At 42.2% G+C, this 19,419-nt stretch overlaps 1 protein-coding gene and 1 long non-coding RNA gene across 8 annotated transcripts in view; one reads left to right on the top strand and one right to left on the bottom strand.

The window, feature by feature from the left end:
* Positions 1-9,570: 9,570 nt before the first annotated feature.
* LOC148146591 (uncharacterized) overlaps positions 9,571-19,419 on the bottom strand; it is a 38,333-nt gene continuing 28,484 nt past the window's right edge. For 2 of the 7 annotated variants that reach the window (XR_015760565.1, XR_015760567.1), the window contains exons 2-4: positions 16,967-17,098; positions 11,496-11,687; positions 9,571-9,966 (exon numbers count right to left, since the gene is read on the bottom strand). This is a non-coding gene — a long non-coding RNA (uncharacterized LOC148146591). The other 5 variants (XR_015760569.1, XR_015760570.1, XR_015760566.1 and 2 more) reach the window with 4 other exon arrangements.
* LOC122560721 (UNC93-like protein MFSD11) overlaps positions 11,436-19,419 on the top strand; it is a 32,779-nt gene continuing 24,795 nt past the window's right edge. Inside the window, exons 1-2 of the mRNA XM_043711689.2 lie at positions 11,436-11,555; positions 18,340-18,395. Coding sequence (XP_043567624.1) covers positions 11,466-11,555; positions 18,340-18,395 — 146 coding nt within the window. The 5' untranslated portion in view covers positions 11,436-11,465. The remainder of the gene's footprint in view (positions 11,556-18,339; positions 18,396-19,419) is intronic.

Genomic DNA, 19,419 nt, shown 5'->3' on the forward strand with positions numbered 1-19,419 from the left:
AATTGATTGGCAGTTCCCAGCAACGGCGTCATATCTGAGACCGCCCACAGGCGCGTTCCTTCATGATTGACATGAGATCGGTCACGTGATGGGCAGGTCTCGCACGGTTGATTGGTGGTTTGCTGTCGTTGGTGGGCGGAGACTTATTGATTGGCAGCCGGGTGCTCTCCTAGCAACCGGTGGGCGTGGTTCACAGTCAAGGAATCCTGGTGAATTATGAATTGATTTAGGGAATGGTTGCAGAAGGAGCTTTTTCGGTCCGTCGTCTTTATGTTAGCTGTAATCAACCTAACACCATTTCTGACAATTTAGTGAATCTACACTTTTTATTTTCAATATTTTAAAAAGTATTTTCTCTCAGGTATTCTCTTAAAGGTTCTTTAAAAGGTATTCACAACCGTATAAACGTGATATAATCAAAATTAACTATAATTACTTTAGTGTTGACCCATTTATAATAATCAAAACTTTACAAATGTCATAGAGGTGTACCACATGGTAACAGACCCCTCAGTCCAACTTGTCCATGCTGACCAGATATCCTGAATTAATCTAGTCCCATTTGCCAGCACTAGGAACCTTTCCCATGTCCTTCAGGGAATTATGCAGTTGAGCTGGGTGCATGGTTTTGCTCATTTGGATTAATCTACTCTTGGTCCAAGGCAGAGATACTTTTACTGTTTCTAGGACTAAGGCCCTTTGGACAGTTAGGTAATGTTTCCACCATTTGCAATACTTCAAGTGGGCTGAAGATAAAAAATATATGTACAGGAAGTCCCCAGGTTATGAACAAGTTCCATTTTTAAGTCTGTTCCTAAGTCGAATTTGTATGTAAGTCGGAAGAGTTACAGTTCACATCTAGTGTCAATTAGTCAAATGTTTGTCTTAGTATATAGTATATATTTTACTTAAAACATCTTAAATATAATGTAGTAATAATAATAAATGTAATTACAGCACAGTATTTGTAATTGAGAAAGAGAGATGGCCTTGTAGCAGCTGAGGCCGTAGGCAACTATCCGGTAAACTTTGGTGAACCTCTTTGCATTAGGATCTTGCTCTTCTAACTTTGCCATCCATGTTCAATTCCTTCGTCAAAACCTTCTTGGATTCTGGCGTTTCTCAGGCCCAGCCTTCTTCCTCAAATGCTATCATCTGCTGCTCCAACTCCATAAGGTCCTCATTAGTCAGTTCTTCAGCATGGGATTCAAGCAAGTCTAAGACATCATTGTCATTGAGGATGACAATGTGGCATTGTTCTCCCTTGGGCTGACGAACCACTGAAAACACGTAGTGTTTTGAGCGTCCCGCAAAGTAGTTCACCCATTCGTTAGTACAAACCATTGTACGTAACTCAATTTTTTAAAAACATAGGCTTTAGTTTGTAAATACAGGCGTTCGCAAGTCAGGCATTCGTAACCTGGGGAAAGCTGTAAAAAAAAATCAAAGAACTGCAGATGCTGGAAACTATAAACAAAAACAGAAAAAGCTGGAAAAACTCAGCAGATCTGACAGCATCTGTGGAGAGAAATCAGAGTTAATCAGTGACCCTTCCTCAGGACCAGAAATATACGAGTTCAGTTCCCAATCATAACTTTAGTAAGGGTTTTCAGAAAGCCTCAAGCGTACTTGTGTACTTATCACTACTAAAGCCTTTTAAAGGGAAAAATGAAGGAATTTCTCTGCAAAGCTTGGGAATACCACCCTCCCCAACACATTCCTTCAAACTGACCCCAGACACTCCAAATAGCAACCTAAGGATCTGGTCTGAATGCTTTTGAATCCAAGCAAAACCGATCTGTGACCCATATTTCAGTTTCACTTCAGTGATGGTTGGGATGAAAGGCACTTGGAATTTTAAGGGTAACTCTGTTTATCGCACCTTCAAACTCCAGTATATATACTAATGTCTTGATTTCATCCTAAACATGTTTTGCAAATTAAATCTTATTTGTCCTTCTGGTCATTTAAAGACCCACTTGTTGTTCATTAGACAGAAAGTTTTAAGATGAAAGGTGAAAGTCTATGATCTGAGAATAAAAGTAGACACAGCTGTGATCCTGACCGTGCATCACTTCCATTCCTTTTGCAACCTGAGGAACAAAGACTTAAGACTTAACAGAAAATACTTGGAAATACTCAGTTGGTCTGGCAGCACTTTTCGAGAAACATGGCTCATGTTTCAAATCAATGACTTGCATTTTTGCATGATGCTTTTCACCATGACTGGCCATCTAAAAGTCAACAAATTATTTTTGAAGCATAGTCTCTTAAATTGTAGAAAATGCAGCAGCCAGCTCCCTGAACAACAATGTGATAACGGGCAATAAAAAAAAGTTTTGATGAAGTTGATTGCAGGATACATGTTGAATGGAACACCAGATAATTCCTCTGCTCTTCTTCAAAATAGCATCATGGGAGTTTTTTTACATCCTCCTAAGCAAATAAATGCTGCCTTTGACTTAATGATTCATCAATAAGACAGCACTTTAAACAAGAGCTGAAAATGTGTTGCTGGAAAAGCGCAGCAGGTCAGGCAGCATCCAAGGAACATGAGAATCGACGTTTCGGGCATAAGCCCTTCTTCAGGAATGAGGAAAGTGTGTCCTGCAGGCTAAGATAAAAGGTAGGGAGGAGGGACTTGTGGGAGGGGCGACTGACTGAACTGGTCCTCACCCTGAACAACTTCTCTTTCCAATCCTCCCACTTCCTCCAAAACAAAGGAGTAGCCATGGGCACCCGCATGGGCTCCAGCTATGCCTGCCTCTTCGTAGGATATGTGGAACAGTCCATCTTCCGCAGCTACACTGGCACCACCCCCCACCTTTTCCTCTGCTACATCGATGACTGTATCGGCGCTGCCTCGTGCTCCCACGAGGAGGTTGAACTGTTCATCCACTTTACCAACACCTTCCACCCCGACCTCAAATTCACCTGGACTGTCTCAGACTCCTCCCTCCCCTTCCTAGACCTTTCCATTTCTATCTCGGGCCACCGAATCAACACGGACATTTACTATAAACTGACCGACTCCCACAGCTACCTAGACTACAACTCCTCCTACCCTGCCCCCTGTAAAAACGCCATCCCATATTCTCAATTCCTTCGTCTCCGCCGCATCTACTCCAGGAGGACCAGTTCCAATACCGTACAACCCAGTTGGCCTCCTTCTTCAAAGACCGCAATTTCCCCCCAGACGTGATCGACGATGCCCTCCACCGCATCTCCTCCACTTCCCGCTCCTCCACCCTTGAGCCCCGCCCCTCCAACCGCCACCAGGACAGAACCCCACTGGTCCTCACCTACCACCCCACCAACCTTCATTTACAGCGTATCATTCGCCGTCATTTCTGCCACCTCCAAACGGACCCCACCACCAGGGATATATTTCCCTCCCCTCCCCTATCAGCGTTCCGAAAAGACCACTCCCTCTGTGACTCCCTCGTCAGGTCCACACACCCCCACCAACCCAACCTCCACTCCCGGCACCTTCCCCTGCAACCGCAAGAAATCCAAAACTTGCGCCCACACCTCCCCCCTTACTTCCCTCCAAGGCCCCAAGGGATACTTCCATATCCGCCACAAATTCACCTGCATCTCCACACACATCATTTATTGCATTTGCTGCACCCGATGTGGCCTCCTCTATATTGGGGAGACAGGCCGCCTACTTGCGGAACGTTTCAGAGAACACCACTGGGACACCCGGACCAACCAACCCAACCACCCCGTGGCTCAACACTTCAACTCCCCCTCCCACTCCACCAACGACATGTAGGTCCTTGGACTCCTCCATCGCCAGACCATAGCAACACGACGGTTGGAGGAAGAGCGCCTCATCTTCCGCCTAGGAACCCTCCAACCACAAGGGATGAACTCAGATTTCTCCAGTTTCCTCATTTCCCCTCCCCCCACCTTGTCTCAGTCAAATCCCTCGAACTCAGCACCGCCTTCCTAACCTGAAATCTTCTTCCTGACCTCTCCGCCCCCACCCCACTCCGGCCTATCACCCTCACCTTGACCTCCTTCCACCTATCGCATCTCCAACGCCCCTCCCACAAGTCCCTCCTCTCTACCTTTTATCTTAGCCTGCTGGACACACTTTCCTCATTCCTGAAGAAGGGCTTATGCCCGAAACGTTGATTCTCCTGTTCCTTGGATGCTGCCTGACCTGCTGCGCTTTTCCAGCAACACATTTTCAGCTCTGATCTCCAGCATCTGCAGTCCTCACTTTCTCCTCGAGCACTTTAAACAAGTGCAGCACTCCTTCAGATGCGTATTTTTGTATTTAAACCCTAGATTGGATACCTGAATTGAGAATCTGTAACTCAGAAACATGAATGGGACCACTTAAGCCACAGTGACATGGTAAAGCATGTTAGCAGTGGGGCTGTGATAACAGTTCCTGCGGAATTATTGCCATGAGATTTCAACTGATTCAAAATCGATCTTCTTGCACAAAATTAAAATAGGGCCCATTATTGCAACCTAACCTTGCTCCAGGTTTAAGATTCACGCTGCCTTTTGATCTTTAGTGGCAGAGGTGATGTTGTGGTGTTTAAATCTGTGTCAGCCTTGATACAGTTGTAGCTCCTTTCTTTCTGTGTCACAAATTTCAGACATGAGCACAAAATTCAGGCAATCACTGCAATAAATATCAAACAAAAGCCCAATCTGCTCTGTTAAATAGATAATTTAAAAATCCATATTTGTAAAAGAGAAGATGACATCTTCCTAATGTCTTAGTCTGCTTTGTGCTGGATCATGTCAAGCTTCTTGAGTGTTGTTGGAGCTGCAGTCATCCAGGCAAATGGGGAGTATTCCATCACATTCCTGATTGTGCCTTGAATAGATATTGAGAGAAACGAGGTGAGTTACCTGCCACAGAACTCTTAGCCTCTGACCTGCTTTTGTGGTCACAGTATTTTCATGCTAATCCAGTTCAGTATCTGGTCAATGGTAACTCTCAGGATTTCGATAGTGGAAGATTCAGTGATACTAATGTCAATGAAAGTGAAGGAGCGATGGTTAGATTCTCTCTTGCTGATGATGGTCATTGTTTGGCTGTAAAATTACAAAAAAGAAATCAAGAATTTGCAAAACAAAATACATTTTATGAGATTAGTGGTTTCAATCACTGAAGTCAGCAAGAAAATAATTGAAAATGTGAAAGCAATCATGCTAATGGAAGAATTCCAAAATAGTATTCCAGTAAACCTTAAATCTTATTTAGATGAGCGTCAAGTATCAAAGCTCTGGGAAGCATCATTTCTGGCAGATATCTATTATATGTTATGCAGTCAACAGTTATATGTTGGGAAATAGTATTAGGTTTTGGGAACAAAGAGAAGGACCTCCAAAGTCATAAAGGAAAAACTAGAACCTAAATATGTTATAAAGATAAGGATATGCTTCTATTGTAATAAGACTGTACAAATGAAGCCACTTTCTGAAAGTTAAAGGAGAGACCAATTGCAGCAGGAGGAACTACTCAGGAATTCTCAGAGAAAAAAGGAAAATAAATGGGTATTAAAACTGTTGCAGTAGTATGAATATGGATGGGTTATTTGACTCACAGTAGTGAAGAAGTTTTTTTCCTTGATTATTGATAAAGAGAATTAGACTGCTGAAAAGCTGTACAGGACATTGGTTAGGCCACTGTTGGAATATTGCGTGCAATTCTGGTCTCCTTCCTATCAGAAGGATATTGTGAAACTTGAAAGGGTTCAAAAAAAATTTACAAGGCTATTACCAGGGTTGGAGGATTTGAGCTATAGGGAGAGGTTGAATGGGCTGGGGCTGTTTTCCTTGAAGCATCGAAGGCTGAGGGATGTCTCGTAGAGGTTTATAAACTCATGAGGGGCATGGATAGGATAAATAGACAAAGTCTTTTCCCTGTGGTGGCGTAGTCCAGAACAAGAGGGCATAGGTTTAGGGTGAGAGGGGAAAGATATAAAAGAGACCTAAGGGGCAACATTTTCACACAGAGGGTGGTGTGTGTATGGAATGAGCTGCCAGAGGAAGTGGTGGAGGCTGGTACAATTGCAACATTTATAAGGCATCTGGATGTATATATGAATTGGAAGGGTTTAGAGGGATATGGGCCAAGTGCTGGCAAATGGGACTAGATTAGGTTGGGATATTTGGTTGGCATGGACGAGTTGGACCGAAAGGTCTGGTTCCGTGCTGTAAATGTCTGTGACTCTATATTACTTTCACAACCAACATCTCTAAAAGTGTTCATTTATCATTATAGAGAATTCAGACCATTATGTTGGCAAAAGATCTCTGAATGAAAATTTCACTCAATGCCATTCTTCTGCCTTCTTCCTGTAACAATGCACATTCTTTATTTTCAAAATGGCATGGATTTAGTTGAATATTGCTTTACTATACCTTCAGGCAATGCATTCCAGATCTTATCCATCCACGACATGAAAAAGTTTTCAGTAAAATTATTTTTGCTTCTTTTACCAAGTGCCTTAAATAGAGTCATAGAGTGACACAGCATGGAAACAGACCTTTCGGTTAAACCAGTCCACGCCAAACATAATCCCAAACTAAACTTGTTCGACCTGTCCGCTCCTGGCCCATATCTCTCCAACACTTTCCTATCCAAATCTGTGCCCTCTCTTTCGTGATCCTTTCACAAGCAAGAACAATTTCTCCCTATCTACTCTGTCCAGACACTTCATGAATTTGAATAATTTTCTCAGATCGCCCCTCAGTCTTTTCCAAGGAAGAGTCCTAAATCTCCAATCTATCTTCACAATTGAATTCCCTCATGCCTGGAACCATTCTCACGAATCCCTTCTGCTCATTATTTACTCATTGTTTGTGGTTTGGGCTTTGCATAAATTAGCTACTATACAAAAAGAGGTGAAAAGGGAAAAATATGCAGAGTTGTTATGGTCAAGAATGTACTACCTGAAAGAGGGTGGGGTGGAAGCACAATCAATGGCATCTTTCAAAATGGTGTTGGATAACCAGGTTCAATTCCATCTTTGGGCAACCGTCTGTGTGGAGTTTGCACATTCTCCCCGTGTCTGCGTGGGTTTCTCCGGGTGCTCCAGTTTCCTCCCACAGTCCAAAGATGGGCAGGTGAATTGGCCATGCTAAATTGCCCATAGTGTTAGGTGCACTAGTCAGAGGGAAGTGGGTCTGGTTGGGTTACTCTTCGGTGGGTCGGTGTGGACTGGTTGGGCCAATGGGCCTGTTTCCACACTGTAGGGAATCTAATCTATTCTAAATGTTTAAAGGAAAACATTCACAGGGTTATGAGAAAAAAGTAGGGTATTAGCACTAATTCCCTAGCACTTTAAAATGCCAGCTCAGTTACAATGGACTGAATGACCATGTTTTGTCCTGTATTGTCCTATTATCCTGTGGTTTGAACATTTCAAAAGTACTTTATTAGTTTATAAAATGTTTTGTGAGGTTGTGAAAATATGTAATGAGTGTAAATCTTCCCTTGATTTTAATTGAATCAGTAATGGTTCCCATTTCATTAAGGATTCTTACCCAATTCCTACTTACTCTAGAAACCATGTGAACTGAATTCTATTGCCATTATGTACAGAATAAACAGTGCAGACAGTTGGTTCACATTGGCAAGGAACCAATGAGTCAGTTTATGTAGATGCCTCATCATAATCCCAGACAGCCGTGTGTGTTTCCTTGCAAAGGAACAAACTAGAAACTAAACATATGCTTTCAAAAAAATCTGTCATGGGTTCCTGGAGCTGAGAGTTCATTTAGTTGAGACTTACAATGAAGTAATAAAGACTGTTAACAAACATAATGCAGTTGATGGGTGTACTTAGACCTCCAAAAGTATTTTGATAAAGTGCCACATAACACTTTTACTTCTAAATTTGAAACCCATGGAATAAAAGAAGCAGTGGCAGTACAGAAAATACTTGACTGAATGACAGATGCAAATGGATTATTTTTTAAATAATAGTTATTTTTTGTGGTTTGGGCTTTGCATAAATTAGGAAAGTAGGAAAGTATGCAGTGGGGTATCCTGGAGGTCAATACCATATTAGAACCACTGTTGTACTTGACACATAATATAGACCTAGATGTTGATCTATAGGGAAAAAGTGAGGACTGCAGATGCTGGAGATCAGAGCTGAAAAATGTGTTGCTGGAAAAGGCAGCAGGTCAGGCAGCATCAAAGGAGCAGGAGAATCGACGTTTCGGGCATAAGCCCTTCTTCAGGAACCTAAATTCAGCGTTGATCAATAGGGCACAAATTCAAAATTTGCAGGTGTCATAAGGCATGGAAATATTGTGAACTGTGAAGAGGATAGCAATAGACTTGAAAATGATATAGACATATCAGTGGAATGGGCAAACATGTAGCAAATCAAATTTAATGTAGTAAAATTTAAAGCGACATCTTTTGGTAGGAAGACTGAGGAAAGGTTGTGTAAAGTAAAGGAAACAATTCTAACTGGAATGCAGGGTCAGAGGGACCTGGATTTTATGGGCTCAAATCCTTAAAGGTGGTAGGACACGTTGAGAAAGCAAATGATAACTCTTACAGGATTCTGAGCTTTATAAATAAAGTCATCGGGCTGAATTTTATTAGTAATTAGTTAAATGTTAATTTTGGCGAGTTTCATGGAGGGGTTCTCTCCATGAAATTCTAGTGAGTTTTTCCAAGCTAATCTGTACAGTTCATCTCATTATCTATGCACCAGGGCTCTATGATACCCTACCCATACTATCTTCTGCTATCTATAGTGGAAGTACTGGCTACTGGTGCAAAGGAGAGCCGTCCTGTTTCCTCAGGATTTCCAGAGGACACCATGGACAAGATCCTGCCAGCCTTATCCAAAGTTGCTTCCTGCATCAATGCAGTGACCACAAACCAGAACAATGCCCAGCAATGTGGCAAAAAAAGCAATATTAATGTTTCGGGTCCAATGACCCGTCTACAGAGCTCACAGGTGCTGCCAGACCTGCTGAGCTTTTCCAGCAACTTCTGTTTTTATTTCTGATTTACAACATCTGCAGTTCTTTCAGCTTTTAAAGAAGTCAATAACCTTGTTTGCTCGATGAGGGTAAGTTCTTCTCTCTCCTCACTCACACTCACTTCACTCTGCTTTTGTCCACATCTGCTCTCAAAATTCATGATCCTCAACTCTCATGATTGAATGCATGTCTTCTCTCATTTACTCTCATTCACTCCAGGTTTCCTATATTACTATAATAAAATAAAGATCTGCAGACACTGGAGATCTGAAACAAAAACCGAACATGCTGGATATGATTAGTAGGTCTGGCAGTATCTGTAGAGAGAAAACCTAAATTAACATTTCAAATCTAGTGACCCTTTGTCAGGACTGAAACCAGATGGGAAAGGTATTTACGCTGATGATGGGGGTGAATAGCAGGAATTGAGTAGGATACATGAACAGAGAGAGAGAGAGACAAATGGAGAGGCAACAAAGGAATTGATGATAAGCTGAAAGGGAGATATGTAGATATGTAGAAAAATGTAGAAATGTTGGAAATAGAATGAATGAGTGAATTAGCTTCATTATCACATATACTCATGGGTACAGTGAAAAGTTTATATGTCGCCACGTATAGCTCCATCTTCGTTACAAAGATACCTCAGTACAGCTTCTTTAGTTACAAGATCTTGGAAAATAGAGAAATAAAATATCCAGCATTGCAGAAATAAAAGTCCAGAACAAGAGTCTTCCAATCAATTCACTCTGGCACCGAGCCTCCAGTCAGCATCAGGTCTTGGCTCCAGACCATGCAGGGCTTCACATTGAGAATCATGAGGCTGGGAGATTGCTTCAGACCACCATGCTAGGCAGAGGATGCCACGCCACGCTGGGAGGCTACCCTGGGACGCCACAACACCTGGTGGGGAGCTGCTAGGCCAGGATGGGAGGTCACCACACTGGAAGGCTGTTATGCCAAAGTTGTCTGCACTGGGAACAACTAGGAGAAAGAGAGGATTAGATTACTTACAGTGTGGAAACAGGCCCTTTGGCCCAACAAGTCCACACTGACCCGCCGAAGCGCAACCCACCCATACCCCTACATTTACCCCTTCACTGACACTACGGGCAATTTAGCATGGTCAATTCACCAGACCTGCACATCTTTGGAAATGTGGGAGGAAACCGGAGCACCCGGAGGAAACTCCACACAGCCAGTCGCCTGAGGCGGGAATGGAACCCGGGTCTCTGGCGCTGTGAGGCAGCAGTGCTAACCACTGTGCCACAGAGGATTGCAGATGCTGGAAATCAGGGTCGAGAGTGTGGTGTTGGAAAAGCACAGCAGGTCAGGCAGCATCAGAGGAGCAGGAGAATCGCCATTTTGGGCATAAGCTCTTTATGAAGAAGCACATTCCTGATGACCTGCTGTGCTTTTCCAGCACCACATTCTGTGCTGGGAACACCAACAGAACAGGATCTTAGACTGTGGGGTTGAGTGACAAACATGGAGGAGGGTGTTTACACTCTGAAATTGTTAAAATCAACTGTTAAGCACATGGGCAGAAGATAAAGTATTGTTCCTCCAGTTTGGGTTGAGCTTTGCTGGAGCAATGCTGCAGGCTAGAAACAGAGATGTTGGCACTAGTCACCCACTTCCTCATCTCTTCCATCTATCATTGCCTTAACCTGCTTTCCATCCACCTTCCATTTCATGACCTACCTCCGGTTGTGGTTGTTAAACAATAATCTGAAGGAGGCAAGAAATCAGTGCAAAGATTATCACTGAAAGTACCCAACAGATCAGGTAGCATTTGTGAAGAAAGAAAGAGTAAACATTTCAAGATGACAACCTCTTATCAGAATTGTTCCTGTCCTATTTCAAATATTGTCTTTCTCACTGTAAATGTTAATTTTCCATAGCTGTAGATGGCATATGGGAAAGAGCTGCGGAGTTAAGACTGACCTCAAAGCATTGTTACGATGGGCCAAATGGCTTCCTTCTGCACAATAGGATTCTGTTCAGAGCTGCTGGTGGCTCGGTGTAAAGCCACTGTCAGTGGGATCACAGGTTCCATCGAGTCTGTGTTCAGCTGGTCTCGGGAAGATTTATGACCATCTACTAGTAGGGGGAAGTTTGCTCACTGGCCAGCAACTATATTGCTGTTGAGAAACGTGTATAAAAACTATCAGTTGAGGATTAGGATACGCTGTGATACATTTCAAAGTCGACTACTGGACCATGTATAAATTCGTTTATGGGGCCATGAGTTGCAGGATGCCGGATAAGAGAGAAAAAATAATCAGAGAGGAACCAGATGCTCTGGTATCAATCAACGAGGTAAAAACAATGACTGCAGATGCTGGAAACCAGATTCTGGATTAGTGGTGCTGGTGAGTGAGGGACAGTCTCACGCAACAAACCCCGCCCCTCTCTCTGATGGACAGAGTAATCTCCACTCTCTTTAACTATCAGCTGCTGCTGCACCGTTCAGTGTCTCAATGGGCGATCGCAAGGTGATCAATGTTTACCTCCTGGGTATCGGCTTCATGCTCATCTTCACCGCCTTCACTACCTGCGGGAACATAGAGGTGAGTGTTAGCCCAGTTGACATGGGCAGCGAATCCCAGGGAGAGCGAATCCATTGCTAAGCTCTATTACAAGGGCTAAGTACTTTGTTTTCGGTGCTGGAAACTTGAAATACGGGCAGAAATGTTCACCATCTGTGGAGAGAGAAACGGACTTAAAGTTTCAGGTTTGTAAAGTTTCCTTAAAATGATTTGAGATGTAATAGTTTATAAACAAAGCGGTGAAAGGCGAGGTTTAAAGAACAAGCTGCAAGGTCTGTGGAATGAGGAACAATTAAAAACGAAGATATTACAGTGCAAAGAGAGATGTTAACAAATAAATAATAGATGTAATTGTTTAAGTTTGAATGGACAGGGTAGAATTTACCACCAACAGTTGCTGTCCAAAACACAAGGGGCAGAGCTTGTGATTTGAAACTGTTGGACTTAGTGTTGGACCCGGAAAGACTGCAAAACGTTCCTAATCGAGGTTCGTGGAGTTTATTTGAGTTTGGTTGGATCCGCGTAGGAGAGGTCGGAGTAGGAATGAATCAGAGAATTAAAATTACAGGTTGCTGGATACTCTGGTGTCTTCTTTGCGGCCTGAATAAATGACTGAACACCCAACCTGCTCTTACTTTTCCCAAAGTATTGTGAGCAGTAAATACAATACGTTAGATTGGAAAAAAAGTTTAAGTAAATCTGTTTTTCACCTGGAAAGTGGGTTGTGATCTTCACTGGTAAAAACATACAGAACAGGACAGATTGCTTCTCCTGTGCTTCCATGGGAAATTACTATGGGAAGAAGGATGTTGGGGGTGACTGAGAAGTGAACACAGGGTGTTGATAAGGGATGGAAGACGTGTTTACTGATGACATATGCTGGAGGTGACAAAAACGCTGTAGATTGGTGGGTGAGGACAAGGGAATCCTCTCAGGCTTCTGACAGGGAAGAGGTTTATGCCCACCATAGTCAAACAGTCAGCAAACATTCACTGTGCATCCCATTTCTAAAGAATGAAATGCTGGAGGAGTGATGGCAAGAAGCCATCTGGAATTGAGGGGACAAACAGACCTTACAGAAGAAACTGAAATAATTGGCTACTGTTGCTATTTACTCATCAATTCATAACATGTGATCTCTTGACTGGGACACAACAGAAACTCTGTTCTTTAAATAACATTATCTCCCACCAGCAACCCATGATCATGACATCATTTGAACAGGAGTCACAGGGCACATCTCAATTTAACTTGCTGTTCAGAACCATATTATGTTTACAGCACAGAGTAGGCCAGTCATATCTATGCTGGCTCACTGCTCAAACAACCAAAAGCAATCCAATTGCCTAGCTCTCTTCCTATAGCCTTGTACCTTCAAATCTTTCTATACCAATACAAACTTCAAAAAATCCCCTCTCTGCTCAATTACAGATTGTTTCAGTCACTCAAGTCCCTACTCATAACTACAAGCACACAGTGTTTCGATAAACTTAACATTATATCTTTGCTTATGAACATGTTTCATCTCTCTCTCTCACTTTTTTTCTCTTTCCTTCTCTGTGTGATAGCTACAGCGTAAATGCATCAGGATGATGGCAAGGTTGAGAATTAAGAATTACTACATGAAAGCTGAAATTTAAGTCTGTAGTCAAAGGAGTACACAGAGTGTGTGAACATCCAACAAGTATTCCATATTCTGGGAAAGCTTAAAATTATATGTTGAAACATTAATTCCACTGATTAATGACAAGAGGCCATAAATTAGTTCATAGTACTAGAACAGAAGAAGACATGACTATGACTATGACCTTTCAGCCCATGGAATGTGTTCCACAATTCAGGCTTAGTTTGAAATAGTGAATCAGAAGAACCATATTGAATGTCAGAATTGTTGAAGGTAAAAAAGATCAGTACGACTTGGGGCACTACTTGTTGTCTTATGGCACAGATTCAAACCAATCAGGTTTGTACATGTGGATGTTCTGCTCTCCTGCAGTAATTCTCTCAATGCAATGGAGTCAGTGTAGTCAATTATCTATATGTGTGTAATTTGCTGTAACGCAGTAAACTTAGAACCCAGAATGTGCATAATTCTGTGATATTCTTGCATTGTAAATAATTAGTGTTGTAAACAAATTTCAAAAACAGATTTGAAAAGAATCACAAAGATGGATGTTGCTGGGTATGAAAGGTTTGAGTTATAAATAAAGGCTGGGACTTTTTTCCCTTGAGCATTGGAAATTGTATGGTGACCTTATAGAGGTTTATAAAATCATGAGGGTATAGGTAGGGTTAATGGTAGGTGTCTTTTTCCTTGGATGGGGAATTTCAAGTCTTGTGGGGGCTTATTTTTAAGGTGAGAGGAGAGAGTTTTAAAAAGGACACGAGGGGCAAATTTTTTACACAGAGGGTTCACTTGTGGAATGAACTTCTGAGGAAGTGGTGGATGTGGGCACAGTTACAACATTTAAAAGACATTTAGATAAGTACAAGAATAGGAAAGGCTTGGAGGAATATAAGCCAGGAGCAGGCAGGTAGCACTAGTTTAGTTTAGGATTATGTTTGGCATGCACAGGTTGGACCGAAGAGTATGTTTCATGCTGTATGTGTCAATGACTATGACTCTATAAGAACCTGACTGTGTTATATATTGTGTGCACTGATGTATAGTAAGCCATTTGCTAGAAATTTGCTAGTATCACAGTCAGCTGATAAATCAGTACTCCTCCATTTTGAACACTACAGGTGAAGATAGCAAGGGCACAGAATGTACTCTGAGTGGTGGACTTCAAGGTCCTTCACAAAGAGTGGCTCAGTAGCACCACTATTGACCAAGCTAGCCGTGTCCTACAAGACATAGCTGCTAGACCGAATCTGTGTCAGGTGATAAATCTACTTTAACTCATACTCCCTGATCTACCTGTTACAGATGCATCCCTCATTAACAGTATTGGTAGGAGTGACCAGTACACCAGCATTCTGGAAAGAAAGTTTCATTTTCACATTGAAGAGACACTCCATCGTGTAGTGTGTCACTACTAACATGCTAAAGGGGACAGACTTCAAACAGATCTGATAAGAACTTGTTGGTACACACTGGAGGAATGGCATTGTTAGGGAAAGGGTTAAGATTTAGCAGAGTGAATAGAAGAGGTTAGGTAGAAGGTTAAGCAGAATCTCAAAGGTAGTAATCTCTGGTTTACTCCTGGTGTCGCATTCTGGTGAGAATAGGAATAACAGCATAGGGCAAATAAATCAATGGTTGAATAGGTGGTGCAATGTGCAAGGATTCAGATTTTTGGATCATTGGGACTTCTTCTGGGGCAGAGAAGACCTATTCAAAAGGGATGGGTTTCACCTGAACTGGAAAGGGACCAGTATTCTGGGAGGGAAATTTGCTAGTTCTATTTTAGGAGACTTTAAATTTTGGTGGGGGGGGGGGTCCTCAGTTGCAGTAAAAGTTGAAAGACAGATGAAGGTGCTTCGGAATCCGAAAATAGCAAGTTAATTGGAAAAGGCATACAAGAGCAAGACAGATAACAAGGTAATTCTGATGAATTCAACTGCATTTATTTCAATGCGAGGCGTCTTACGAGTAAGGCTAATGAATCCCGGGCAGGTGAGGACTTCAGATTGTAGCAAGGAAAGGTTAAAGATGTCAGCGAATACTCTTCCCAGTTGGTTTGCACAGGATCTGAGTGCACAGTTGGGGACTTCATCGTTTTCCATGGATTCACTTTCAAGAAGGCCAATTTGACTTTTGTCATGGTGACCGAGAGAATAGGTGTGTCTGAGGCTGTCGGGTCAGGTAACAACATTTCACTGCCTTTCTGTTCGAACTGAGTGTAAAAAGCACTGAGCACATCAGGGAGGGATGTACTTTTGTTCACTATTCTGTTCTGCTTCATTTTGTAGCCCATTGTGTCGTGTAGACCTTGCCACAGATGGCGGGTGTGTGGCTAGTTTGTGTCTCTAACTTAGCCCAGCATTGGCTCTTGGCATCTCTAATGGCCCTGCAGAGCTCGTATTTGGATTTCCTGTAAAGGTCCAGGTCATCTGAATGCCACATGCCTGATCTTCAGTAGACAATAGATTTCCTGGTTCATCCATTGTTTCCAGTTGGAGAACACACAGATTGACTTCTTTGGCACGTAGTCCTCTATACAATTGCTAATGAAGTCTGTTACTGTGCTTTCAGGATGGCGGAGGTGAACTCGTGTGGCAGATAGTAGTGACTGCATTTCACTGTTAGATACTCTAGATCTGATGTGCAGTAAGTGAGCGCCGGGGGGTGTTGATTAGGAGGCAGACTCCATTGCCCCTTGCCCTACCCTGCGAATGCTGTGCAGTCCACGTGATATACAGTATAGAGAAACCTTCAGGTTTTAAGGCACAGTCAGGTATAGCAGGAGTGAGCCATGTCTCTGTAAAACAGAATACACGGCAGTCTTTCAGTCCCTTCCGGAAGGTAAACCTAGCTTTAAGTTCATCCATTTTGTTCGAGGATTGAAGGTGATCTATGGTTAGGGCGTGCCACCACATTTTGTCAAGTGTATTGTCTGATCTCAATGCAAGGGGTGAGCCACGATCAGTCAGGCATTTGATACAATCAGGATCCCAGGATCCATGTCCCTCTAGTCCAGAGACTGTTCCATGGTCAATCCTGTAGGTCAAGTCCAACCAGTCTGGGATTATTACTAAATCAGTCAGGAAACTAGACTGTGCTTATGCAGGGCTGTCCTTGCAAATCATTCTGGGGTTGGCCATGATCACCTGAAGGTTTGGGCGGTAAAAATCAAGGGTGGATTATCAGGGAGCAATCCATGCTGTGTTTGGGAAAATGGGAAACTCAAGACTGGGGATGGGATGCATTATGCTGTGACACTGAGGGAATAAAGACTATATTTAAAGCCAGTTCCAAAATATAACATTGGAGACGTGACGGCCTAGTGGGGGGTATTTGAATCGACCCAGGGCAGATGGTTATAGAATTTGAATTCAATAAAAATCTGGAATTAAGTGTTTAATGATGACCATGAAACTATTGGCAATTGTTGGAAAACCCATCTGGTTCACTAATGTCCTTTAGGGAAGGAAAATGCCATCCTCACCTAGTCTGGTTTACATGTGACTCCAGACCCACAGCACAGTAGTTGACTCTTAACTGCCCCCTGGGCAATTTGGAACGAACAATAAATACTGACCTAGCCAGCGATGTTCTCATCACATGAATAAAAATATTTCAGCATGGGAGAGCATGGGATACTGCAGGAAGGAGTGTTTTGGCAAGTCAACACCAATCTGACTTCAATGGTTGGTCAGTGGATAATGATAGTGGTGGGAGTTGTGTGCAGTGACAGAGTTAGAGTAAGTGTGAGGTAGTAGAGAGAAGGTAGTGACACTTACCTTGCAAAGCTGAGAAGATCACTTACCTTCTTGAAGCTCTGCTGTGCATTCCTCTTGTTTGATGAAATGACATTGACCTGGGCTGCTATCTGAGTCCATGCTGGCTGGGTCTGGTGCCATTCTGTCTGGCATACTGTCCCTTCATTCTACTGTAAATCCTAACACAGAGTAACTATTCAGTATGTCCGTCATTTGCTTATTTTTGTTCACAATATCACCTATATATTTTCAAGGGGACCATATTACTCCAACTGTTGAGCGTTGAGAAGGATCCAAAAGGGTTAATACTTGACCCAGTGAAGTAAGCATCACCCACTGCAATAATATCATAAGGACTTTATAGGACGGGAAGTAAGATCACATGGGAGACAGACTTAAGGCCATGTCCTCCCAACAGTCTTTGTAGTGATGTAGAACCTATTCTTATGACCTGTATATATTTGCAGAGGTGGAATAAACCACATATTGTTTACACCTCAAGCCTCTTCCCATTGAACTAGAAAGTAGCTACCATTGCACACAGTAGACCATGTAACCCTTAAGGAAAGAACGCACAATTAGAAGATATGGATGGCAGCACACACACCAACCACTTTCTTATCCCAAAGTAATTGTAAAAGTTTAAGCTTATTTTAATACCCTCCTTTCATAGCTTCGACTTTCTGTTTTGTCCTTTTGTTGTTTCTTTTGGAAATGCTTTCTGTTCACCAGCATGGTGCGAACCAGCAATGAAGTTTTTAATGTTTTCTCACCTCTTTAGTTGTCTATGTCTGTATTTTAGGCAAATAGAAACCCTGCCCTTTAAAGGAATAAATTGATTTTGTATCACATTAAATTACTTTTTGAACACTTACCACTGATTAGTGGCATTACACCCATGAACAGATGATCCTACTTTACCGTGAACAGTCTTTGATTCATGCCATTAGAGTCAGCCTTACCTAAAGTTAGAATCTATTAACTTTCACATTTACCTCTTCCAAATATTTTATTTCTTTATTCATTACTAACTATAATATGGCCACAGGCCATACTTTGAGCACATAATTTAAGGTGATTCTTCATTGGAGTATTAAGAGGGTGCAGTACTGTTATAAGGGCATCTTTCAGATAAAACATTAAACATTAAACCAATGTCCATTCTACTAATTGGGGCAGATGTTAAAGATCCAAAGTTCAGTACTGAAAGGGGACTCCTCCCTGATTCTGTAATTCAACATCCAATTCACAACCAAGGCTATTAAAAACAAATAAACACATCTCATTCCTGCTTGTGGGGTCGAGCAATGTGGGGAATGGTTGGCCCTTGTGTACCAAAGAAGTGTAATGTGAATATGCTTCAGTTGTGGATATTTATGATAAATTTATAAATGTAAACCCTTTCACTGTTATTTTTCAGCAAACAGTAATAAGGAGTTTGACCAACAGCAGTTTCTCCGGCAGCGGTTACAACAGGTACCAGAAATCTTGACTCTTTACTGACTGCTGAAACAGTCTATAGTATTATATGTGGACTGAGGTACCTCACAACCTATCTCTGAATCATTACACTATGCTTCCAGGTGGTGATTTAGTGGGGTCGATATTATTTGATTAATTGCCAAACGTCCACAGGCTTCATCAGGGTGGAGGGAGCAAGGCCGTAGGGATGCCACGCAATAAACCCCATATCACCAAACTCACCTCAAGTGAGAGAGTTCAATTTTGCTGAAGACACAAGACAAATTTCACATGATTTGGTTGGCATTAATGCTTGTGTGGCACACTGATCTCTGTTCTCTGAGGTGTGCTGGAAATCTGATGTTCCCCAGGATGTGCACCTTGATTTCAGCCATAAGCCTCATCCATAGCAGAATAATTCCTTGCCATTGTGAGGTCATATGATGGGACCAGAGTGAACATTTAATGTGGTAAAGTGTCCGAAGGCAAACAAGACAAAATTTGACATCAAGACAAAGTAAGAGATATTTAGGACAGGGGACCAGAAGTTTGGTCAGAGATGTGTTTCAAGAAGCATCCCAAAGGAGATAGAGAAATAAAGAAGCTAAGACAAGGAATTCCAAAGCTTAGTACACCAGGCACATTGCCTCCAATGGTGGAGTAATTAATATCAGGATGAACAAGATGCCTGATTTGGAAGTTAGCAAAAAACACGTAAGGACGCACAGCTAGAGAAGATTACAGATAGGGAGGGATGAGGCTATAGGGCAATTTGAAAACAAGAATGAGAACTTTAACATTTAGGTATTGTAGGACCAGAAGCCAGTGTAGGTGAGCACAGAGAAGATGTCTGAGCAATACTTAGTGTGATTTGGGATTGAAAAATGTACTTCTTAGCTTCCAACTGCTCCCCAGTATAATCTATGAACATGCCTTGTCTGTGTCTTACTGCCAGTTTGAATCATCCTGATTATTATGAGCACCTTCTATCTGTCCAATGTATAACCTAATGTGCAGCACATCATACTTCTGTTTCAAA

The sequence above is a fragment of the Chiloscyllium plagiosum genome, unplaced genomic scaffold, assembly GCF_037043375.1.
Source record: "Chiloscyllium plagiosum isolate Xiang-an unplaced genomic scaffold, Cpla_swu_hap1 HiC_scaffold_20, whole genome shotgun sequence".
In the NCBI taxonomy this organism is placed as follows: domain Eukaryota; kingdom Metazoa; phylum Chordata; class Chondrichthyes; order Orectolobiformes; family Hemiscylliidae; genus Chiloscyllium; species Chiloscyllium plagiosum.